The sequence below is a fragment of the Limanda limanda genome, chromosome 1 (assembly GCF_963576545.1).
Source record: "Limanda limanda chromosome 1, fLimLim1.1, whole genome shotgun sequence".
NCBI lineage: Eukaryota > Metazoa > Chordata > Actinopteri > Pleuronectiformes > Pleuronectidae > Limanda > Limanda limanda.
This window is the reverse complement of record NC_083636.1, coordinates 8462399-8488518: the sequence shown is the minus strand read 5'-3', so window position 1 is coordinate 8488518 and position 26120 is coordinate 8462399. Positions and strand designations below refer to the sequence as shown.

Genomic DNA, 26120 nt, shown 5'->3' with positions numbered 1-26120 from the left:
TGGTCCCGAGTCATTCAAAAATGAATGATACACAATGGTAGTATAAGGGGTTAAGTTTTAACATAGATTTTAAAATGAGTGGGGCTTTCCAGACTCCAACTCACAAATGGTTGCCGGTGGCGCCATCTTTGATTAGAGGGTGTTAATTACATTTTTTTTTATATTACTGACATCCCTATCCGTGGTCTTTATATAAGCGTTGGCTCTGCAAGCAAGGTCCAAGTTGGTTTGAAACACTAGGTGGCATTATGAGCCATGTTAAAACCCTAAATGTAGATTATAAAGAAATATATTTGTTAATAAATGTGAAATTTAAACCAGCAACGAGTATAATTTAGTTTACATCTAAAAAACACCATTGATATATTCTGTATCTCTTTGACAAGCTTTGTTAAAATGCTACAACAGACTCACAACCCTCTGCAACTCTCCCTCACCTCTTTTTGTTCCAAAAACATTCCTCCCATGTCTTTACAATGGCAATAGCTCAGCCTTTACATGCAAATCCCAAAGGTCAGAGGTCGGCTCTGTCTATAACAACTGTCACACAACAGAGGTGCCTCTTGGCTGCCAGCTGCACTGTTACTGTTCCTGTGAGCGCAGCCTGACCTCCCGACCCCTTTGGATGAGTCTCATCAGACTCTGTGGTTACTCCAGGTCGTCCAGCGAGCTGCGGCACATACCATCATACCATCTACATACCACCTCCACATCTGTTACACATTCATCCACCCGCAAAAGTTTTACACCTGGGAGGCGACCAGGAACGCCACTGTCTTTATACTGTGGGCCAGCACGCCGGGTTCATAGCGATTCTCAGGAGTCGTTGAGTGAAGACACAGACATTTTACAGGTCTGCAAAAATGTACCTGACCCTAAAAGCTTCTGTCTAAAGACATAACAGATGTAAAAAAAAGAAGCAGAACACAAACAAACCAGAAGGAACCGGACATGAGGCTGAGGCCAACCACCCAACGGACAAATCTCCTGTCAGCGGTTTGTATTCACAGACTTGTTCTTTCAGTCACTACCCAGAGCTCACAAACATGGGTGATGAGGTGCAAGTGTCTCCAAACAGCTTGTGACTTTGAAGAATCCCATTGAATTCAAAACTATCTTTGACACCTTTCTAAACACAATGTGAAGCCGTGCTGGATGGTACCTCTCTCACATTCAAATCAAAATACTGCAAAACTTAGGTCAGATTAAACATTTTGTCTGGTTACTGTTTCTGATCACTGTCATTGACCAGTGTGTGTGTATGTGTGTGTGTGTGTGTGTGTGTGTGTGTGTGTGTGTGTGTGTGTGTGTGTGTGTGTGTGTGTGTGTGTGTGTGTGTGTCTGTGTCTTTATGACCTCCTCCTTGCACAAACCGTGTAAACTGTAATTCCATTGTGTTTGTGTGAAACCCATATAAAAAAAACATGCATGCATGCACCATAATACAGACATACATGCACTCATTTGTGTATGTTCACACATTATATTGTATGTAAGTTGACACTAATAAGAGCTAATATACATGAACACACTAATGCTGTACTTTCCCGCACTCATCTTGCCGTACCTTGCTCTCTTTTAGCATCACACAGCTTTATGAGCATCTCTGCCAGTCTCTGTGAAAGTGTTGATATTTCTCTGAAAACAGTTCGCTCCTGGCTGTCAGGGGATCTCTGCCTTATTGAACTCCTGTAAATACTCTGTGTGGCTACATTGTTTCAGAAAGCAACCGTGTCAGTCCCTGTTGTTCAAGACAAGGTTTTTCTGAGTACAAATCTCGAACCATTGTCATCATCCTGCTTCCTGCCGACAAGTTGAAATCACCGAGGTTCTAAAACTAAATTACTATTTTCTTTTATTTGTTCAGGAAGACAGAAATTAAAGTCTGAAGTATTCAGCAACATCATGTGTTGAGATTGCAGATTCTAACCGGTTGAATACCCATCGCCTCACCTGCCCTTTTCAAGAGGGTAGAACAATCCATGGTGGCCTCCTGGGGACATTAAAACATGAAAGGTTCTATGATGAAAACATCATAATGAATATTACAGATTTTTCTGCCCCTACACACATGACCTTTCTATTACCAGAAATTAAATATGAAATAACGTGTGATATTCTAAAATGTACATATTGCTGTTTTCTTCTTCAAGAATATGCCCTTCATATTTACATTGAGAGCGGGACCTCTCTGTGGAGGCTTCATGTTTTTTACAGTAGCCCAAACTGGACAAACTAAACACCGTTTGAGTTTTTATGACAACTAGGGCTACCACAGGTTTTCTTTCGTGCTTTTATTTTTTTTTTTGGGGGGGGGGGGGGCAACATCCAACTTCACCACTAGATGTCACTAAATCCTACTCAGTGGACCTTTTAATACAGTTCAATTTGACTTGAACAGGTACATCTATCCATCACTGTTCCACAAGGTTGAATATGATGTCACATTCAATTTTAAGTCATTAGCACCTTCAAGTTATAACGTAAAAAAAAACTTCCTCTTTGTTTTTTATTATGTATTAATTTTTAGTCAGAGTAACATTACATTCTTTATATTAAAATAACCTTCCTATTACCTGGTAATCTCGTTTTACACTTAATCATTCTATCCATTTCTCTGTCTGTCTCTACAGGAAGCTGAAGAAGTTGGTCCGAGCGCTGAAGAACAAAGGATTAGCAGAGGAGGAGAGGGAGGAGGAGAGGCCTCCACAGCAGTGGAACCTGGACCACGCTCTGGCTCCATTTGAAGGCCTCACGCCCGAATACATGGAGATGAGTGAGTCTGCACACGCACGCACACACACACACACACACACACACACACACACACACACACACACACACACACACACACACACACACACAAACTGAGTTAGTGAGAATAATAGCCTCAGGGACATCAAGCAGCCATTAAGACACCTGCATACTTTTAAACTGAGTATTCTGTTCATCTCTGGGAGGTGTTATGTAATCTGTATCTGTGAGGAACAACAAGACCCTACTCAGCTAAACTTGCACATCTTGAATGAAGAATTTAAGGATCCGCGATGATCTCATTCAGTGTGCAGAACTTGCTACATTCATCCACATGCAAACAAGTGTACATTCTGTTTACAGGATGTGTTTACCAACCTGTCTATCACAAACCCATCCACATAAATTCTTGAAATAAAGTCACAGATGAATAATCTTTTCCTCCTTCATGTGTAGACAGTCTCAGATGCTTTACCTTTCCCCTATTTGTGCCTGTCAGTCACGGTGTGCGTGAGATGGAGCTACCAAAAGTTTTAACCCTCCCCGACCTCTTCTTCTTTTATTCTTACCCTGTGCCTGAGCAGGCAGGCCCAGCGCTGCGTGGCTCGGTTTGAGCCACTTTGTTTGTTTCCCATTAACAAAGCCTGCAGACGTTTTTAGCACAAGCACAGAATGAAAAGCTCATGAACTGTGATTAAAAATGAGGAGGGCATCAGTGATGGAAATCTATAAAGTTTGAACATCTGGGTGTAAATAAGATTTTTTAAACAATAACTTTGATCATATATTAGTTTTTAATGCATTTGTAGAGAATTCAGACCCTCTGTAGAAAACTGGCAGTGTCACTGTTGCTAAGCACTATTCGGTTGTTTTAAGTGTCGTTGGCACAAGTAAAAAAGAAAAAAATGTAATTATCATATAATAATATCCAGAGAATCGTTAAAATGCATCCTGAGGAAGACCGAGAGGCAGAGAATCAACTGAGATAACCCACGGTAACATGAGATGAAGTCAACACAGAGGAAAATGTGATCAGGATGAGAGTCAAATAAAATCAAGAGTATTGACAGTTTTCATAAATGTTTGCGGTTAGTATGTCAGTCTGCCAAATGTCATCACACAGAACGCTCACTGGTTCAAAGAGAAACCGTTCTGTGCTCATAAAAGTTGACTGATTCACTGCCTGTGAAGGGGAGATTTATATGGAGCTGGTTAAGAGATGCAGGTGTTGAGTTGTTATGTGTGCCGCTACATAAATACAAACACATGCACACTCACATGCACAGAACCACAAACACAAGTAGCTCTTAGCGTATATCTCGTTTTTTAGGGGGGGACAAAGTGAAGTCTTACGATTTGATGAAGAAGTTATTGACAAATGCACAATGAAAAATGTAATATTTACTTAGCAGTTACGATTAATTAAAAGTGTTTTGGTTACAATTGTGATTAGCTGATGTATCCCATAAATAAAAAATTTTTATGGTTCTATCACAGTTTATCCCAATTATCACAATGTATCTCCACCTTGATTTATCGGTTGGTCTATTGATTAGTTGGTTGATTTGTTGGTTTGTTGTTCTGTTGGTCGGTTGTTTTGTTTGTTGCTAGCTTGGTTGATCTGTTGGTTAGTTGGTCGATTGTGTAGTCAGTTGGTTGGTTGGTTGATTAGTTGATTGTATGAGAGAAATACGAAAGACTTCATTGAATGCAGGTCCTTCTCTGAAGGTGGAAAATCATTGACAAGTTATTATTAGTGGGAGTTTGAAATGCACCTGAGACTGACTCACGATTGGTCGAGTACACGAATGGGCGTATAGTGGGAGGACGTGCAGATGTGTCATCCATCTTTATCGACAGTCTATGTTCCTCGCAGATTGATATCTCAGAGCGTTTCCTGGTTTACAAATTGCAGCAGAAGTTCATTGAACATGCAGCAACACAATTTGATAAAGTGCCAACGTTTGTCTGTGGATAGTGAAACAGTAAGATTATGCTACAGCCATAGAATGAAAAGAAAATTAGATTTTGTCAAAATGTTGTTAACAGCAAATCAAGTTTTGCTGGTAAATATTGCTCCTGTATTCTACAAGGCAAGACATAAGCTTAGAAAGAGTTCTAAAAAATGGCCTGAGGCGGTTATATTTGGAAAAATTTACTGGAATATATAATAGCAGCTACCGGTATGTTTATGCGGAGGTGTATGTTTCCAACTTTTCAGAGCAGTCTTTGGAGATGTTTTAGTTCTGACTTGTAATGGTGCCCCCACCCAGGCCGCAAGGAACCTGGGTGTGACACTCCACAGTCAACTCTCCCTTATCGCCAACATAGCTGCAACAACCCGCTCGTGTAGATACACGCTGCACAACATCAGGAGAATACTTCCTCTTCTCACTCAGAAGGCAGCGCTGGTTCTGGTCCAGGCTCTTGTCATCTCACGCCTAGACCATAAACTGTAGACCTAGACTACTGCAACGCCCTCCTGGATGGTCTGCCTGCTAGGGCCATCCAACCACTGCAGCTGGTCCAGAATCCAGCAGCTCGACTGTTTTTCAACCAAAATAAATTCACTCGCAGTACACCGCTCCTCCGCTCCCTTCACTGGTTCCCAGTGGCTGCCCACATCGTCTTCGAGACTCTAATACTTGCGTACCGTGCTGTGTCTACATCCAGGACATGGTTAGACCTTACAACCCGGCCTGTCCGCTCTTGCTGCTCCCTCACTGAGAGCTAGCCACTCAACAAAATTACGACTGTTTGCTAACCTGGCTCCCAAATGGTGGAACCAGCTCCGCACTGACATCAGGACAGCAGAAAGTCTAATCATCTTCTGCGGCAGACTAAAAACTCACCTCCTCCAGTTACACTTTGGTTAAGAAGATGGAAAGTCTAAAACAGTTCTCAAAAAAGTAGTGGTTGTTTTTTTAAGCTAATGTACTAACATGCTTCTTTCAAGAGTTTCAAGAGTTTTCTTGGTTTGTACCCTCATGGTTGATTGCACTTATTGTAAGTCGCTTTGGATAAAATAATTTGTAAGGGTGCTGTGATATGATAATGAGGAGATTCCATGTGCTAAATACAACAGAGGGGGGTGGGAGGGAGAGAAACTGACGGAAAAGGTCTGACACAGTGAGGAATGTCAGAATGTCTCAGCTCTACATGCAAACACACACTCACACGTAGTTGTCAGCGTGTGAATGGTTTGCCCCGGGTTTGTGTTACATCTCTGTCTTGTGTTCGTCTATGTATCCGTGAGCCCCTCTGCTTATGTTGAGGTGTGTGTGTGTGTGTTTCTTTGTGTTTGCACAGCACATGTGTGTGTGTGCCCGGGCCAGCCCCCGAACCCGTCAACCTCGTCTCAGGTAGATAACGAGGTGGTTCTAAGCTTGCCCTCTAGCGCTCGCTGCCCTGCTGCTGTATTTTCTTCCTCGCCGCTCTTTGTCTGTGCGTGGCGTCCCGAGGTCGAAGCCGTCAGTCTCCGGCTCGCTGGAAATCCCCGTTCCCACACTGCTGAAGTTCCCCTGCTCCGATCAGTGCATCAGGGGAAACTGCCTCGTCTCTCTCATGTTATCCTTCCTTACTTCTTAGGAAGCTGGTGGATGTTGTTCTGACCATTTATTGATCTTTATATATTTGCTTATAAAGATGTCTCTTTTGCTATTTGCCTGGACTCAGCCAGGGTTGTAAATCGGCTGCACAATCCAGTGTTTTGTGTAATTTGTTATGCCCTGTCCAATAAATCCCCATCCTGCTTAGTTTAAATATAAGTCATGCATGATGTGTCTGTGGGTTATCTAATAGAGTGCATAGCATACAGTAAAGATATACACACATAGTTCCACACACTGCTTAATCATAAGAAGCCCCTGTTTAACTGTTGCAGTGTTAAGGGTTTAACCTTAAAAGGCATCATCTGATCCACGGCACAAACAGTGTGACTCCTGACCGGACCAGCGTCATTCACGACCGTCAATCTCAAAAATGTTTCTGCTTATTTCTTTCCCACATGCCAACCTCGCTCTTCCTGTCACTTGGTAGACATGGCTGCTCGAAATCACTGGGAATAAGTTCATATCACACACAGCTTTGAAGATTTAGTACGACCTCTCAGTTTTCATGGAGCAAAACAACATGCACAGCAGTTTGTCTTACAGGCATTTAACTCAGATGTTTTCAAATCCTACAGGGCCTTTAGTAGATTTATGCCTCCTCCAAATGGGAGCACACTTACAGTAATATGATCTCATCAGCATTTAAATGTGCTGCATGTGATTGTGAAATTACAGTAGATGTCAGTGCATCCAATTTTAACTAAGCTCATGTCTCCAGCAAGTTAAGGAAACACAACAAAAGCAATGAGTCTTTCTGGAAACACGACGTAAATCATCCCGTGTTTGTGCAGGAACCGGAACTAATGAACTTTACTTTACCTTGTTAGCACATTACTACAAATGATTAGCATCTCTTATTATTTTTCATTAGATATCAGGGAAGCCAGCACATTAAATTTTTTTGAAAGGGAAGCATAACTTTAATAATACTGCTGATAATAAATGCACTGCTGTATAATGTTGTAGTTAACTTTTCTTTATGTACATTTTTGAACTTGAACTCACCTCAGTTTATTTCTCGTATAAAGTGGCCTCGTTCTTCAGACACACATTCTGTTGACTCACGTTTAACCTAAAGAGAACTTCATTTCATTTTCTGCAACAGTTTTTATAGTAATTGTATGTTTTCATGTCTTTATGCACATAAATTGTTGTTAAGCACTTTATTTTTATTTATTTATTTTCTATATTATAACATACATAATGTATAGCACTTTGAGATATGTTTTTTGTATTGAAGGAATAAATGTATCAATACAGTTTTATTTTTTCCTTTTTATTTTATTGTAAAATTGCTCCTTTAAAAAACTGCACTAAACCCTGAGCCCAAGCTCTGCCACAGCGGCCATGACTGAGGCAGAGTTGTAGTACTTGACATGTTCTGACACTCATGATACTTACTACTGTGTGGTAAACTTGAACCTGACAAGCATCTGGTTGTGTTTATTACAAACTGTAGTGGGGTGTCACCAGCACTGTTACAATAGGATCTGTTACGAAGGCTGAAACCGGATTGACATTTGACAATGCCATTCATTGTTGGTTGTGTCTGTACATATGTTACTGTTTTACCATAATCCCACAGCAGCAGCAGCTGGATGATGGGAAATGTGGCTGTCTTTGAAAACACTCTTACACTACATCCTCGACGTGGTCTTATTTGTTTAAGTGTAGGATTTCAATTCATGACTGGTCCGTTATAAATATTTTATTGTTCCAAATGAACAAAATAGAAATTACTATTATCAACCCTTCACCTACTGTAGCATGTTTAATAATCCCCTTTCTCTCTCTCTCTTTCTCTCTCTCGCCTGCTGCAGTCATCCAGTTCGGTTTTGTCTCTCTGTTCGTGGCGTCCTTTCCGCTCGCTCCGCTCTTCGCTCTGCTCAACAACGTCATCGAGATCAGACTGGACGCCAAGAAGTTTATCACAGAGCTACGCAGGCCGGTGGCCATACGCGCTAAGGACATTGGTAAAGTCCTCCAACAAATATATAATATAGTTCACCAAAATCTCCAAAATCCCTCATAATACGTATTGAATTTCCTATAAATCACAGTTATTTAGGATGGTATGGCTTGTGAATCCCCATTTCAGACATCTCTACACTGAAACTAGACTGATTACATTTTTCAAGAGCTTGACAAACAAATGCCTTTTAGCAGTTCCATAGAGCTGGGTTGTTGCTGTTGGCTAAAACCCAAATAACTCTTAAATCAGCTTGACTGCTGCATTGTGGAGTTTAACCATAGGCTTTCATGAGATGCCATCATCCTGTGAGTCAGCAGTTGTTCCTGTTGTTCAGGACATTTTCTCACATCATTTTTCTGTGGGACTCACAACAGTGACCTTTAAAGTAAGGTGTGTGAGGGTTTCACCACATAGCGCCTTGAGAGAAATAAAGGATGTAACATAAATGAAATATAATAATTAACTGCTTTTACAAGCAGTTCTCACAATATTATGAACCGAAATAGCACATTACAGTTCATGTACTCACGCCTGCTCCTCTTTCCGTAGGTATATGGTACAACATACTGAGTGGAATGGGAAAGTTCTCCGTCATTATAAATGTAAGTATTTGATGCAGTGTTCCTGCATTTCATTATCTGCTTATTAAATTAGTGATGAAGGCAGATGTGTAGAGATAGAACTGTATGTGCTGTACACACTGTAGCCTAAATTATGAATATTACAGTTACGTATATATGTATATATATATATATTTTCACACAAATGAATGTGAGTAAATTGCCAATGGGCAGTATTGTTATTACATGGCCAAAATGTTGCATTACTAATAATAAGTCAGGTGTTTTAAAAATGTTATGTCATAGTGATAGTTCTCGAGACTCGTGATTGTGTAATTTAGATTTCATTGTAAATTTTCAACAAAATAATATGAATGAAAATGAAATCAGCAGCTCAGCACTGTGGGAGAGGCTGGGTCTTTAGAGACAGAGGTCACAACTCAACACAGTGCTTTGCCACTGACCTCTAGCTCCTCCGCAGAAACCTTTCAACATGTAATCCAGCTCTCATCACGTCTGACATGTGCGTGTCCCGCGCAGACCTTAAATTATCTTCTGCCTTCACTGATGCTAGTTGATGTCAAATACAAAATTAGACCTCTGTGTTTGCCCGAGATAATCCTGGTGATGACCTTCTGCAAAAAGACCCATAAATACTGATCAGCGGAGGTCAAGGTGTGTGTATTTGTATGAGGTCAGGGAAGTTCTGCTCGGGATTTGTCTCCGGCCAGCTAACTAAATGCTATTCCGTTTACTTTTAATACTAAACAGATTTGTGGAGGATTTGGAAAAACAAGCAGCAGGAGTTTTTATTTATCCTAGAGCTATGGGGCACTGGACTCATATACACACTTAAGCTGCCCTGGGAGCTTCAAGGCGATGGAAAACTGGAAGCAGAATTCCCCCTTTTTTTGAACATATCTTGCCTCTCTCAGTTCTACAGACTCCATTTGATGTTACTGCTGCTTGTGCTGTTCAACATCTGAAAAAAAGACACTTTGACCTCTGAACCTCTTTTGCTAAAAAACCGAGGGAGAAGATTTGGCAAATCGCAACTTTTACAGGCTAAACCAATTTTCTCACGCTGTGATTTTGAGCAGTGCTGACAGACAAAATATTTCTCTGCCCCATGTGTGTCTCCGTCTCGCTCTTTCCCTCCGGAGGCCTTTGTGATCTCCTTCACGTCAGACTTCATCCCTCGGCTCGTCTACCAGTACATGTTCAGTCAGAGTGGCACCATGCACGGCTTCATTGACCACACCCTCTCCTACTTCAACGTGTCCAGTCTCAAACCCGGCACGGCCCCGCACAACTCTGGAGACATCACCGTCTGCCGGTAAATACGCACACACACACACACACACACACACACACACACACACACACACACACACACACACACACACACACACACACACACACACATACACACACCCATGAGGTCCACCTGGTTAAATATAGCGAAACAGATACCTATTTATTTGCATATTCATGCACATACACACTAATTTGCACACACCCGTCACTTTGTCATGTCGATTTTTCCTATTGTACTTGGTTAAAGAAACCCAGTCAAGTCAACTCTATAAATCTTTGACACAGTAAATCTATTTGAAGTCTTTAAGGCCAATTTATGCCTCTCCGTTTCTTCTATTACGGACAGATAAGACCGCCCTATCCGTCGTGAAACGCCCTCTCCGAATGCTTCGTACAGCTTTTCGTACACGTCTGATTTTTCTAACTATCCGTCTTCATGCTGGAGACCCGACGGACCGCTCTTGGCTGTGATTGGTCCGCGAACGACATCATTTCCGTATGACGTCATTTCCGTATTTCCGGACCTCAAACTTCCTGTTTACTTCCTGTTTACTTCCATGTAGCATCAAACCCAAACACAACTATGATTCTACGATTAATGTGACGTGTGTGTTAAGCCAGCGGAGCTGTCCGGCTGACGGTGGCTCGTTAGAGCACTGAGGGCATGTGTGCACGGTCACAGACGGTTATAACGAGCTTTCAAAACGGCGCTAGCAGGCTAGGCTAGCGGGCTAGGCTAGCCACCATGCTAACTGCGGTGGTAACAGTGCAAGAACCCGCCGTCACGACTTTAATTCCACTTCTATCATGACACTGTTTCTATAATACCGTCAGGTTAGAAGCAAACACTGGATAGTAGTAGTTAGTGTCGGGAGTCACTGCTGACTGTGTGTGGAAGCTGGGGGGAGCTAGGTCCGTGTAGCTTCTAGCTACATGTAGCCTCAAGCAGATTCAAGCTGTGGAATCAGCAACACAGTTCGGAAACAAGACCGGGGAACCGCTGCGCTAAGAAACTATAACATCAGCATCTTGACCCGCTGGGTGTCACTTTATTTAGTTCTGTTAGTTGCCATGGTTCAGTGTGTAGGACGCAAGCTAACATGTCAACAGAGACACGTGGACTTCTTCTTCCCAAATGGGGTAGGCCTCTCTGAGCTCGTCTTCCGTTGCGCCACCTATGGGTTTGGCGGTGAATTTTTTCCGGACGTAGACTGACGGAGAAGTAAAAATCAAAAAGAGTCTTTGCCCCCTGCTGAGAACTCTCCGAGAAACGGACACGTAGTAGTATATAAGAGCCTTTAGTACGGGGGATTTTTGTGTTTGTGGATAAAACAGCGTGAGCTTGTCTTGTCATAACTTATAACTTTGACCTTAACAAATACATAAACATCGCCCTTGAAACTCTGTGTCAACAAGCTATAACTTTCCTAATCATGCTTGTGTCAAGGCTTGTATCTATTTAATCTGACAGAGGGACGTCTCCATCTCTCCTTTGGTTTATGGAGTGGAAGTCAATCTTCAACTGGATCCTGTATTTTCCTTTCAAGATTCAATTCAATATGTATATCTAGAAACGCTTAGGTAACAGACTGATTACTGATTTGCCCTTTCTTATATTTACACTCGAAGCCATGCAAAACATTAACAGCCTTTACCTGTCGGCCTGTGTTGTCAACAGCAACTGTGCACGCCTTCTTCCTGTTTTGTGCCATAAAGCAAGACAGGATATTCTGTTTTTGTGATCCATGTATATCTTTTGCCTCTATATGGTTGCTATATAATTAAGTATTTTTGCTATATATATATATATATATATATTCTTAGATTAAAACATTAAATTGCCACAGGTAATCCCATTCTTGGCCATCAAAGGCCTTATGCATCTATCTTTTGAGGCTGCAGAAGTTTGCTTCTGAGATAGAGTTGAACAGATAAGATGTTCTTGAATCAAATTGAGGCGGTGGACTAGTGGCAGAAACTTGGACTACTGGCAGAAAAAGGTCTCTGGTTCGATGCTGGTTCGACTCCACGGTTCGACTCGACAGAGTTTCAACAAAAACTTACCTGGATAGAATAACAACAAATAGATGAACCTGGATCTGTCCAAAAAATCAAAAGATGGGATAAAAGCAGAGGACAAATTTACCTCAATTGCATGAGTGTGTCTGTGCATGTTTGTGCATGTGTGTGGGATAAATAAAAATTTATCTTATCTTATAATTTAGAGAATATCCCTTTATGAAAATGTCTCCAACTAACTTGGTCCGAACCTTAGTTACCTAATCCATCCCCTGATCTGCACCGAAATGTAACGGGTGCTTCTTTTGGCCGAGGTTCACCCCTGCAGAACATTTCATGGAAATCAGCGTAATCCTGCTAAATAACAAACAAACACAGATGAAAACACAACATCCTTGGCGGAGGAAATAAATAAAACAACATAAGCAATCTAAAAAGTTGCAGCAGTTTTTGGTTTGAGATGCCAACTTGGTTTCGTCTGAGAGACACACCTTCCAGCGTGGTCGCATTCTGAATCCTGAGCTAATGACAACGGATATGACAGATGATGTCACAAGGCCAGTGAAGCTCATTCAGTGCATAGCTCCAGACAGTGCGCCATTGTATCTTCTGTACATTTTCACGAGTGCCAGGGGCAAACGTCTCTTTCATAACACCAATATAAATCGCTGCAGAGGACAAGGTCATGGATGCCTGTGGCCACAGATAGCTGGGGCTGACCTGCTGTTACATAAGAGAGCGAGGAATTGCAATGCATTGAATCGAGTCTTTGTGTCAGAGTGGTGCGGCATGTCCCGTCCGAAACACGACAAGAACCCCTTCGTCCCGAGCGAGTTCAAGGCGTGAAATTGGCTGGTGGATGTTCCAAGAAGGAAGCATGTGTCTGCGGGGGGGGGTGTACTGTGTATGTACAGACTGTATCCAGGCAGCGCGGACGACGCCTCTGGGCTCAGAGCAAATGATTCAGCGCAGTATGTAATTCAAAGTATGTCAGATGCTCCAGACAGTTCACTTCTTTCTCTTTTTTCTTTTTTTGGCTTGCTCTCTTTCCTTTTGACCCAGTTAATTCGGGGGGTCTCTTGCATGAATGCATACATGCACAGGGCCTTGGCGGTGGGAGAGAGGTCACGAGCGGATGACTGAATGGAGGACGGTGTCAAACAGGGGATAGCGAGATGAAATGGGAAGATATCATTGAGGAAGATGATCAGATGAGATGATAAGACGCAAAGATCCAGACAAGGGGGGGACAGTCAGGGAGAGGGCAGCGTGGACGCATGTAGAAATAATGCAAAGGAGAGAAGCAGGGTGGTGGGATGGGTGGATGGTGAATAGACAGGTGGTGCGATCGAGGCCGACCCCTGAGGTTTTTCAATCTTTAATGGCGTTTAAAAACAGCCATGTGAGGAGCTTGAAGAGAGTTTCTGCCTGAGTGGGCAGAGCATGCCTCTGCATCTCTGCAGTCATGTTCTCTCCACTATACTCAGTGTTGAAGCGCAAAATAAAAAATGTGGGTAAACTATGAATTCGGCACGGTGGTTACGATTCAGAGCTGTCACCAGTGTCCACAAACCCAAGTCACAGTCTATTTACAGAGAATCACTTTTTCCCCTATGAGGCCTTTTGTAGAAACTGAGTTTTTCTGCTCCATTTTTTAAATTAGTTTTTATTAGTAAATTATGAGTACATTTATTTTTCTGCTTGCTGGCTATTTATGTCTTAGGGTTGCAGTAGCTTTTGTTACTTAAACTCTTTCCCTCTTTCCTCGTTCCCTTTGTTTGTCCCGCCTTCTCACCCAAGTTTTTGTCTCTGCTTTTGTTGCTCTGTCTCTTTGTAGATATTTAAATAAAGGCAAAATGCCAAAAAAGGAAGTCTATATAAATATTTTTAAAAGATATCATGACTAAAAAGAATTGTAAATGAAACAGGTAATTTGCAACAGAACTATTTTCCATCAGATAGTATATTAGGTAGTTTAACAAAACAGCCGCTGGTTATTCTGTGTGAGGCCAATCTCTGTGACATCCGACAAATGCACAACTTTATTGGCCTATTTACACAAATAAAACTTTTGACCGTGGGGAAAAAATATTAAATGTATAATGGATGAGATGGGCGGCTCGGTGGTTGAGTGGTTTGATCTGTCGTTTCATAGCAAGAAGGTTCTTGGTTTGTGTCCCGGTTTAGTCAAGTCTCTCTTTCTGTGTGAAGTTTTGCATGTTCGTGTCTCTGTGGGTTTTTCCCGGGAACTCCAGCTTCCTCCCACGATCTCCCATGCAGATCGGGGTTATGTTGACTGGAGACTCTAAATTGACCGTAGGTGTGATTGTGAGAGTGAATGGTTGTTTGTCTGAATTCCATGAAGTTGTTTCGTTGTCAGGTTCATGATCATTTTACACTTAAATAGAATGAAGCCATTGTTATCAAATTGTTGTTATTAGCAGCTCCTCAGTTATTTTTAAGGAAACCCTGAAGGCAAGTGGCAGGCGATTTTTTGATGATGTTAAAAATGATTATGACAAATTAAGTTATTCTTCACTTTAGGACTTCTGAGGTCAGTTTTTCTGACCATGACAAATTAAAATGTCTGTTCCAGCTTCACATTAAGTCACCTGTTGTCCTTTTTGGTCTCTTATCCACTGTTATCTTGCATTTTCCACAAACTTAGTCTTACTTTTTCAATACACCACAAATAGCTCCTTAAATGAATTTGACGTGCTTGTTGCATTTAATGCAGCGATCAGGTCGACAGCTGGAAGGAATCTGCCCTCTCTGTTTTTACTGGGTAGCTTCGTGCTGGTCATTACACTAACTTGTTGGAAAATCACCAGCAGAGCCAGAGAAACGATTCTTACATGTGCATTGATTTTGACTTTGCCAACACATACAGCATATTTGTGATCATTATAGTGGTTGTTATTGATTTAACTTCAAAATCGAGAGACTCGTAAAATGTGGTGCTTTATAGGTGATTGAGGTCAAAGCTTCTGCTGATGTTGAGAGAATCACGACCTCCAGCCTGTACTGATCTTCAGGTGACCTCTGACCTTTGTTTGAAGGGGGCAAGAGAAAAGAAAGATTTACTCCAGGGATATTTGTATTTGTTTGTTCTGAATCCGCATTCGTGACCTCTGCTGACAGGTATCAGGTTTAAATCAAAAATATATTTAGTCAGAGAACTTCACAGCGACAGCAAAACAATACGTGCGCAACATAAGCAGATAAATCAAACCATTATAAAATCGAGAAGGAGGGAAATTTAACCACAAATCCTTCACACAGAGTTTTCGTATGTGGGATATGATTTTCTCTCAGGAGAAGATTTTTGAATGTATGATGAATGTGGTACTTTTAGGCGTAGATCCTGCTTCATGTCAAGACAGTGCTTGTTCCCTGAGCAGACAGGAAGTTGGCTGGTACCACTCTTGTTACCAGGAGGTCTTAATTCAGTGTACTTCGTTCTGAACAACGCTTCATGAATAAAATATAGCATTCAAGATGTCTCCAGGATTTACTCGCTTATATGCTTTACTTTGAGCTGTAGTTACCTTTTGTCTCATTGCTAAAATAAAAGTGTTGAGCTACATCATAAGCTCTTTATTGATTAAAATCAATGGAGTAGGGTCTGAGCAGTATGTGCAAAACATGAATGACTGAGCAAATATCACAATATACCCTCATCAGCACTCAGTTAGTATACAAAATATTGTTCTGGGTAATGTTTTTAAGAATTTTGACTAATTGAGCGTAGCCCACTCGCTGAAAAAAGTGAGGATCACCATAAATATTACATTCATCCTGAGGAATATGTTGACATGCCAAAATTCAAGGCAATCCATCAGGTAGAGTTGCCAAGGTATTTACCTAGAAGCAAGTATGAACATCAGTGACTGCGTGAACATGCTCACTCTTATCATGGTCAGGTTTTATAAGTATCCTGTCTTCAGTATCCTGGTTTTTCAAAAAAGCAGATTTAACAAGCTGGAGTAGTCTGTAATTAACCAGGATACCGATGCAGGAATACATCTCATCCCTGTTCCTGAAAACTGAACTCCATCATGGCGACTCGATCCCACGAGTCACGCTTGCATATCTATATTTGCTCTCATCTCCCATTGCTGCATGGTAATATGCCATGGTGGGATTTAACAAGCCAATGCGACCTCATTTTCAATTGCCACCCATCACAACGGTCAACTGGTATACTTGTATTTGCCATGAATACAGGGGTAGGAATAACCTGATTTCTTGCTTACGAATGTGCATGTAAAAGCAGCAATTGTGATTGTAGAGCCCAGTCGGGGGGATTCATGCCTCAGGGACCACGAGGATATGAAAATACCTGATGAGATATTTCAGCCTGGACCAACTTGGGGGGACAGACAGTCAGACACTACCATTCCTAGAGCTACACCTAATCTAACAGGTTAACGCTTTTTAAGTATGTATCATGATGATGTTCAAGACTAATTTTTTATACTTTTTTAATTTAATTTGTAAGTTATGTAGCAACCAGCGACAAAGCGTCTGTGAGGCAGCTCCACCACATGTTTGTTTAACAGCACATGAGCAACAATCAATGCCTCCTGACTACAAAGCCCAACGATTCTCATTTAATTTCTCTCAAATTAAGACTTTGAAATGACAGATGGTTGTCGTGTGACCAGGACCCTTTATCTGTCAAGGACTATCTGGAACATGTTGGACCACAACTTTGGATCCTCCTCTCGCTCTCTGTAATCAACAGACCAACAATGCAAGTTGGGCTTGGAACAATAGCTGCAGGATGCCAGACGCTGTCCCTGTTCTCAGCTCTTAACCGATCCATTGACAGAGAGGGTGACAGAGAGATAGCAATGACATGGGAAAGAAATCGGAATTTAAAAAGCAATGTCAACAACATGTGAGACGCACATGTTCTCTCACGCAGCAGAAAAGAGAGAGGCATTTTTTGTTTTTTTTTGCCATCCCACATTACCTGACTGCAGCCATATTTGGTAATGCGGGTCTGCGTGTGTTTGTGTGTTTGGTGGGGTTGGGAATGCTTTGACTCTTGTTTGTTTACAGATCCCCTCCTGGATCTCATGCAGGAGGCACTGTATTGGCGCTGTGATGGTTTGCGTTAAGGTGGCCTGGGATGAAGTCAAATTTCCGGGCTGGATTACCATTTCACTCCGCCCCTGCGGCTGATACTGGTGCAACTGGAACAAAGTAGCAATGAGTTCTGTTCTAAAATAATGATATAATATACATATTTATTTAACATTATAACAGATAACACACACTATCTCTGTCCCTCTGCCACGCTATCACAATTGCCATGTTTACACCTGCCTATAATACATGTTTTAGATTGAAAAGTGAGGGTATTGATGGGTAGAAACTAGGGCTGTCAGTTTAACGCGTTATTAACGGCGTTAACGCAAACCCATTTTAACGCCGTCAATTTTTTTAACTCGAGTTAAAGCAGAGCTGCAGCTGCAGCTTCAGTATCTGTGTTCGCCTCCAGTCTGACCTGCTCTCGCTTTTTGTTTTAATATTTCGCCACCTAAAATATATATTTTAAAGCTATTGTAGCGTCCCACAGGACACGGAACTTCTTCGTGGTTTAGTAACTGGTATTTTCCTCTACACGAACATGTGCACCTCTCGCTGTTACTCCGTCTCTCGCAGACATCAACACTTCACTTCCTCATTGATCCCCGATCCCCCCATCCTATTGGTTAAAACAGTCACATGTCCCACCCAGACCCCTTCATGACCGTCAGACATCAGAGCGCTCCTTCAACAGTGTTTTACTGAGCATACGTCAAAACCAAACATAAACATAAACCCAGTCCGTTACACTATTAGGCTGCAGCTATATGTTTTTATTTATTTAAAAATAGGGTACTTCTTATTTCATACATTTTCCACAAATAAGGGGAGGACTCAAATAGCCCTACAAAGTTGTGTGTTTCATTTATTTCAAAGTAGGCCGACACCTGCCTGTGTATTTTGTTTGTTTGTTATTTGTTGCTTGTCTGTTTGAGTAGCTAGCTTAAAGCAAAGAAGTAGTAGGCTAACCTTTTATTGGTAACCTAACTGTTATGGTTCATTGTTTCTGAAATAAGAGGACTGACTGCTATGTTCACAGCAAACTTGAAAAAAAGAAAATATTAAGCCATGGTTTAACTGCACTATAGGGAGAGTCCTTGTTTACCTGAAATGTGCACTTTATAATCTTATTTTGTACCGCCCTGTTTGGCAATGTTGTTTTTCAATAATATAAAACATTTGCATAAAGCAAGCCAATCCACTTTTCCATGTTGATAAGAGCATTAAAACGAAAGTAAAATTATGGAAAAATAATAAATGAAGGAACATTCAGAATAGATACAAATTTGCGATTAATTGCGATTAATCGCGAGTTAACTATGACAAAATGCGATTAATCACGATTAAATATTTTAATCGTTTGACAGCTCTAGTAGAAACAGAGATGTTTGAGAACGATGACAGGGTCACCAATCTTCACTAGAAGAGGAGCCAGGGATCAAACCTCCAACTTACTGGTCAGCGGACTACGTAGCATAGCTTACCGTCAATAACAGTCTCCCCTCGTTATCCAATTATCGAATTAAAGAATTCCCTCCTCTTTCTTTTCACCACTGCTGTTTTTTTATTCGTAGTATTTTGCGCAAAGCACCAAACCAAACTGCAGAGTAGAAAATCTGTCTTCCTGTTCACGCTGAACTAGCCCCGAGAAATGGTCAGGTGATATGTGTTTTCAGGTGAGTTACTATGAGCTGGGATTATTAATGATGCAGTGCTAAAGCGCTAGTAGATCATTTTCGTTTTAAAACAAAAACGTATTGGTATGGATGTGAAAGATGTGAAAATCTTTGAAAGATGTCGAAAGTATTAATCAAATAAGACCCCGTAATGATACTGAGTTTACAGATTTACAGTATGTCACCGCAACACAAGGAACACATGGACCACACACAAACACACACACGCACACATATACACACATTCTCAGGTCCCTCGCATCTAATCATAATCTCATTGAGCAGTCTTATGATAGAAAATTGAGTTAGATGCTCCAGTTGCTGCTGGGCTGCACTATTATATCCAAACATGGAGCGTCCAGAACACACACACACCTACACACCTACACACACCAAACACACACATAAACACACATAAAGAGAGAGCAAATTGCTCTTTGATAATAACATTTTGCTTTTAATTCCTCTCAGGTGAGTTGAGTTAAAGTGTCAGGACACGGATTCTTGTTTGGCAGTTTTGTTCACACAGGAAGTTTATCTGAGACGTAACAAATCTGAATTATTGGTGAGCGAAAGATGAACAGATCGAAGAAAAGAGAGAGAGAGAAGAGTTGCCTCTCGCAGGCAGCATTCCTCACACATGACTGTATAAGGAGAAAGAATCAGACACCATAAGACCTCGCTAACACACACAGACACATTTCTGCCGGCCCCTCTGTTATTTCTATACCCGCTAGTCAAGTGCTTAGTGAGACAGCTCAATCAGGCCTTTTCATCTATTTTAGCTCCGGAGGAATTTCTTTCATGACAGAGTGTGTGGATGTGAGAGACCTATTATGTCGTGTCAGCGTTAAACTTCATCCTTGATGCGTTGAACGACTCATCGCAGTTTCCTGCATTCCTCTCCTGATTGTTTTAAGCTTTGACAACACAGGGAGATATTTCATGATTAAAACAAAGTATGTATGTATGAAAACCTTGATTCTCTCCATCCATCAGCTATACCGCTTACTGGGTGAAGGCTGCTGTGGCGCTCGAGCATAGAATGTATATGAAAGCTATTCCTGATTGACCAGCAGAGGGCGACTCCACGGGTTGCAACAAGAAGTCACTTTATGAGAAAATGACCAATTCTCACTTGCTTTATTACATCAGTAAACATTTTTATAAATTAAATCTGAATTGTCATTGTAAGCATTGCATACAACAAAATGAAAGAACACCTAGTATAATAAATAATATAAAATATACAGTATATAATACTAAAGTTAGTGTATGTGGGCACAATCGTTAGTTTTCAGCTCATTATAGAATGATCATGTTCATTGTGTTTATTATGGTTCAATTTAGCTTCAAATAGATATTGAGGCATGTTTGAGGTGTGGATATAATGTGATTGCCAGCTACCGCTCAGGTCTCAGGTGTCTGGCTCTGTAGCTTTATGGATCCGCATAATCCAGACATTTGTCAGTAAATCACTTCAGTGTCTTTTATCTCGTCTGTGCATTCAGTGATCTGAGAGGATGGATTTGTTCCTAAAGATGATGTTAAGATTAACAAAAAGGGGGAATGTCTCCCATTGCCGACTCACTCCCCCGTCCCTCCACTGCACCCCCCCGCCTCTTAGATAAATATAGAAGCCTGGTACTGGAAATCTTTACAGAGAGTTGGTCGACTGCAGTGTCCTGCTGCTGGGGTGTTCTGACTCATCACACTTTAACCCTGACCCATGATTGAAGTTTAACGACAAGTGTTTCCCATTGGTTATTTATTGGTTTCCAGTTTCATACTGAACCAAAATATATTTACACATATTTGCAATAAAGTAAGAGATCTCTAACTTGTGCAACAACTATGTGCAGTGCTATTTGCAAAGTTCTTTCTTCCGATAATTCAAAGCTACCGCATTCTCCCACCACTGTCCATAAAGTTTTTACTGTCCACGCAAATAGTCTGAGCTCATAGTTTCTGCTGCAATGCTGTTCTTACTCTCCTGGGAGAACATCTAAGGTACTTCTGTCTATCTTGGGAGAATGTTCCCTCACATGTGGCTCTCTGAGGTTTCTACATATTTATTCCCTTTTACAGAGGGTTTATTTGGGTTATTGTTCCTTACTCTTGATGAGGGTTAAGGGCTGAAGATGGCGAACATTGTTACGCCCTATGAGACAAACTGTGATTCGTGAATATGGGCTACTCAAATTAAATTTGATTGATTGATGATTGAATAAACTTATCTTTGATTCTTTAGCTGACATATCACGAGAACTGATACTTGAGTACCAAGACGATTCCTAAATTCTAAAGATGTCATGATGTTTACTCCATTCCATTTGAAAGCAGTCAGCTCATGTCATTATACTTATGTAATAATTGTTGTGTTAATGTTGTTAAAGCGACTGACAGGAAATGACAGTTGATGACCAAAACAACCCCAGTACTCTGACTCCAAACCACACAACTGTTTAGGTAGACAACGTTTCAATCACAGAAGAGACTCTGTCGTTCTTTCCGTCTCCGTCTAATCAGGATGTAATTACCACTTCACCGCAGTGGCTGTTGTTATGTACCGTTGCTGTAAGAAACCAGTGTGGGGAAGACAGTCGTGCTGGTGATTGTTGGTCCTCTGGTCCATATTCAGGAGCAAACTCAAACTTTAATTTGTTGCCGTTTGCACTGATAAATGTGCTTTTGTGCTGCAGGTGTTTTAGCACTAACACCCACACTGTCAGCTCAGCTGGTTGTTCTGCTTGAGAGCAGACTCAGGTTTCCATAAAATGAAAGACTGACTGCATCCAAACACTTACATTATAAATTAACCCTGTAGTGGAACAGAGGGTGACACCCTATTTACGTTATGTAGGAGAGATTGCATCCACATGGATACAGCTTGGCTTCGTACCACGAACTCCTGAACACGCGTTCTCGAGTATGGGATGAATATCATGCCAAAGTCAAAAACTTTAAAAAATGCTGTGAAAGGTCCAAATTGTTGTTTGAAAGCTTGAAATCCAGTAAAATGATTTTGCAAGATCTTGCGTTTTCTTGCAAATTGTTTTCATCGTCTGAAAGAAATTTATCTCTGCAAATATTATTTTGTATTTGAGTTTTCCTTCTTTGTCACTTTGTCAAATTTGTCACTGTTCTCCAAGTGCATCCATTTGTTTTCCAGGTTTGTCAACGTAAACAGTGTGAATAGTGATTTGAAAACTGGTGCACTTACATTGGAGAAAAAGCTGTGAAAACTTGAGTTTTAAAAGGGCAAATCTTGATTTTGAAAACTTTGCAGCACACCTACACTTCTATTGCATTGTTTGATTCAAAGTCAAGCCCACATATTTGCGAGTTCATGAATCACATGATCTTTCGCAGCATTGTCCCCCAGTTCTGATCAGAAACACAGAAAGTCAGGATCCTGGAGGCACGGGCATTTGACCCATTGTTTGCTCTTTGCTGAAGTGCAGTCCAATCACACACTAAAGACCAAATTATTTGGTATAGACATGGAGTTTTTTTTCTTTCAAAATATGGCACGATACTTATCCCATACATAAGATGTGGTCTCATCTGAACTATCAGTGTTTGTGTGTTGTTGAAACCAGATGTCTGTCCATACATGCCGATCCACTAGATTCATCTTTTATTCAGTCTGGCCTCCTCGTAACTGCAGATTAACAGGAAAAAAGCATCAAAGGTTGTTTTCTTCAAACTCCAGATTTTCATTTACATTTACATTGTGCTCCTCTGACTGATGGGACACCAACACACTTCCCTGTGGTTTCGTGAGACATCGGTTCTGAGTCATGAAGCTGTAACTTTATCATTTAACTTTTCCTTTTGATCCTGGAACCAACAGATTCAGAATATCTGGCGCCTGAATTGTTTGGCCGCCACAGAGTTTACTTTACTCCACCATTTTCTTTTTCTTTTTTCATTTCAACGGCCTTCAACAGTCTGTGCACTTAATATCAAGTATTACACCCAACAGTCATCGGGCCTGGTTCCAACCATCAGCATGTCAGTGACTAATAATGACAATTTTTGTCAGTGTTTAACTTTTTCAGAGATAACAAAGTGTAAACAAAAATGGGACATAATTTTATAAATATAGAGTCAAAGTTTGGCTCAGGAATATGTTTGCATTTTCATGTGTTAGAGCCATCACTCCATCAGGCCTTTAACTGCAACTGGACTCCACATTACTGATGGCCACAACAGATAAGAGAGAAAGTGTGTGTGTGTTCTTGTGCGTGTGTGTGTGGGTGTGGGTGGGTGAGTGTGTTCTTATCCTGCCTTGTCAAATTAATTATTGTGCACTAGTGTTTTATTTGCCACAAAGAGATCACATCTCCCCCTGCCTTTATCATTCTTCTCTTTTATATTTCCCTCCTTATATTCCTTCAATTTAACTTTTTTCGTTGTCTTAACTTATTTACTGTCATTCTTCTGCCTCTCTCCTCTTTCTTCCTCTCTTTCTTCCTCTCTTGTCTCCCTCTCCTCTCTCTCTCCTCTTCACCGTGAGCACGCCGGCCTTTATGGCTCCACATGTGGTTCGAGTTTTCAGCTTGTTTCAGTTTGTTTTGCCAGCACAATAAAGAGTGTTTACTACAAAGAAAACAAAGGAAAGGAGTCCTAATAAAGTTTATTGCACTTTGTGTCAGGTCCCAGGCTGAGGGAGTGAGTCATATGTAGTAATGATTCTTTGCCTCAGCCTGGTAAAGATAAATCAGGATTGAAATAAAAGTGGACTGTGACAGACTTGAAGCAGCTCCCAGCGATCACCTGTCGTACAATACGTTCATTGGATCGTGCTTTGACTGGGATTTTTGTTGTGTAGGTGGTCCGTCTTTTTTGTGCTGCTCATGTGAACCACCTGCATGATTCCAAACAATACATTTTTCTATTTATTTCCCATCAAGCATGAAACGATAAAACAGTAAAGGAATTTGAGTTTCCTCTTCCCTCCAGCATCCATCAGGTTTTAATGTGTGCTTTTGTTCTAGGTACAAAGACTACAGGGAGCCCCCTTGGTCTCCAGACGCGTACCAGTTCTCCAAACACTACTGGTGTGTCCTGGCTGCACGACTGGCTTTTGTCATATTGTTCCAAGTATGTGATCTTATTGTTTATTTTCCTGTTTATGATCTGATGCTTATTACAGCTGACACAGAATAATAAGCATATTACACATAGGAATCTGTGCGAGTGCTTCAACAGGTGCATACAGTTATGGGTTTTCAGTAGGCTACATAAGTTGCACTGCAGTGTAGTAAAAAGCACAGCATAGATTTTGTACGTGTTGTTCAATTGCCCATTTCATGTAGCTCAGTTGTATGGAAGTGATTTGTAAAGTAAAAAGCCATAGGAAGTGATTGTGTGTGCATGCGGTTGTGGACCAGTCAGTTGTAATTCGGTGGATCATGCTGTAGTCTCTTTATGGTCGCAGACACGACCAGATGCCGCAGTCACTTTCCCACCAGCTCCTTTCATAAACAACTCATTCCGCTTTCAACCAATTACCAACATGTGTCTACCAAATGAAAGTCTTCTTTTCAAAGCTCTGTGAACTTGAAATTAAAGCATGATTGTCCCCAAAATAAAGTAGGACAGAAAAAAACCATTATATATCAAGGTACTCTTTCATTATTTGATATTATTAGGGCTCAGAATTACCCATCAACATAAATGCATTTGTGTTGAAGAAACCTGAGCACCTACATATGTGGCTGTGGCTGAGGGGTAGAGTGGTCGTCCTCCAACCTGAAAGTCGGCGGTTCGATCCCCAGTCTGACCCATCTGCATGCCGAAGTGTCCTTGGGCAAGATGCTGAACCCTCAATAGCCCCCCATAGAATAACAAAGTGCTGCAAATAGATGCACTGTATGAATGTGTGTGTGAATGTGAAACTGTACTGTAAAGCGCTTTGAGTGGTCTTCATCAGACTAGAAAAGCGCTATATAAATACAAATCCATTTACCATTTACATATTATAGATTCCTTGTAACTTCCACAGAAAAATATTGTAGACCGCCAGTCATTTTTCATTCATCTCTGCAACCCTCCCTCTCTCTCCCTCTCTGCTCCAGAACCTTGTGATGTTCCTCAGCCTCGTGGTCGCCTGGGTGATCCCTGACGTCCCCAAAACCATCGTGGAGCAACTCAAGCGGGAGAAGAAGCTCCTGGTGGACGTCTTCTTGAGGGAAGAGAAGGAGAAATTCCAGCTCATCCAGAGCCTCTTCGCCAAGGACAACACGCTGCAGCCTGGCAGCAACGTGCTCGCCCCGGGACCGGGCCTCTCCATCCCAGGCCGCTACAGCACCCTCCCCCCAGGCCCCACGCAGACCCCGGCTGGAGACGGAGCAGTGCCGAGGGCGAGGTGTAGGGCCGCCAGCTTCAGCCAGTTCAGCAGGACGATTCCACCGTTGAATGAAAATGAGAATTCCAAACACACAGCGGTGTGACCCACATCTGCGGGGTGTAGCTCGGGACTGCGTTGCTAGGGTGATTCGGTCTGCACACGTCTCTGACTGTGTCTCTTGTGTCCGGGTGCGTTCGGCACAGTAGCGCTGTGATTGAAGACGTCACAGCCTAATTCTGAACATGACATTTGATGAATTGGTCTCAAGTTGGGTTGGATGTGCACACCGGTTGAGTGGGTGTGTATGTTGTTCCTATTCGCAGCGACTGTTCACCTGATAGTGTTATCATTTTTACTTTTTGGTAAAAATAAATGACTTAGTGAGCAACACTAGCTTCATAGCGTAGACAAGCAATAATTACTGTGTTAACAATGTAATATTACAGGGACGAAGAGACTGGAGATAAAGACAGATCTATGAACTAATGGACAGATTCACTGCTTCAACATAAACTATTGATGGACATTGTGGCTTACTACTAGAGCTGGGGACTGACAGAAGTTGCCTGCTTTTTGTGCTTACGCTCTTTACGTAATTTTTTTGTTTTTAACTGAATCTGTAGCAGCTCCGACATTCCGCATTTTTCCATACTTTCCGCTGCATGGCACCGAGAGCACACACGCCTCCTAGAAGAGCTAATAATTTTCTCTTTTTTCTACACCAGTCATTGTGTTCAAGTTCATCTTTCTTCATAG

At 41.5% G+C, this 26120-nt stretch overlaps 1 protein-coding gene across 1 annotated transcript in view; it reads left to right on the top strand.

Moving 5' to 3' along the window:
* ano2b (anoctamin 2b) overlaps positions 1–25467 on the top strand; it is a 55506-nt gene extending 30039 nt beyond the window's left edge. Inside the window, exons 20-25 of the mRNA XM_061073969.1 lie at positions 2634–2776; positions 8186–8338; positions 8887–8939; positions 10061–10233; positions 24010–24115; positions 25093–25467. Coding sequence (XP_060929952.1) covers positions 2634–2776; positions 8186–8338; positions 8887–8939; positions 10061–10233; positions 24010–24115; positions 25093–25467 — 1003 coding nt within the window. The remainder of the gene's footprint in view (positions 1–2633; positions 2777–8185; positions 8339–8886; positions 8940–10060; positions 10234–24009; positions 24116–25092) is intronic.
* Positions 25468–26120: the final 653 nt, after the last annotated feature.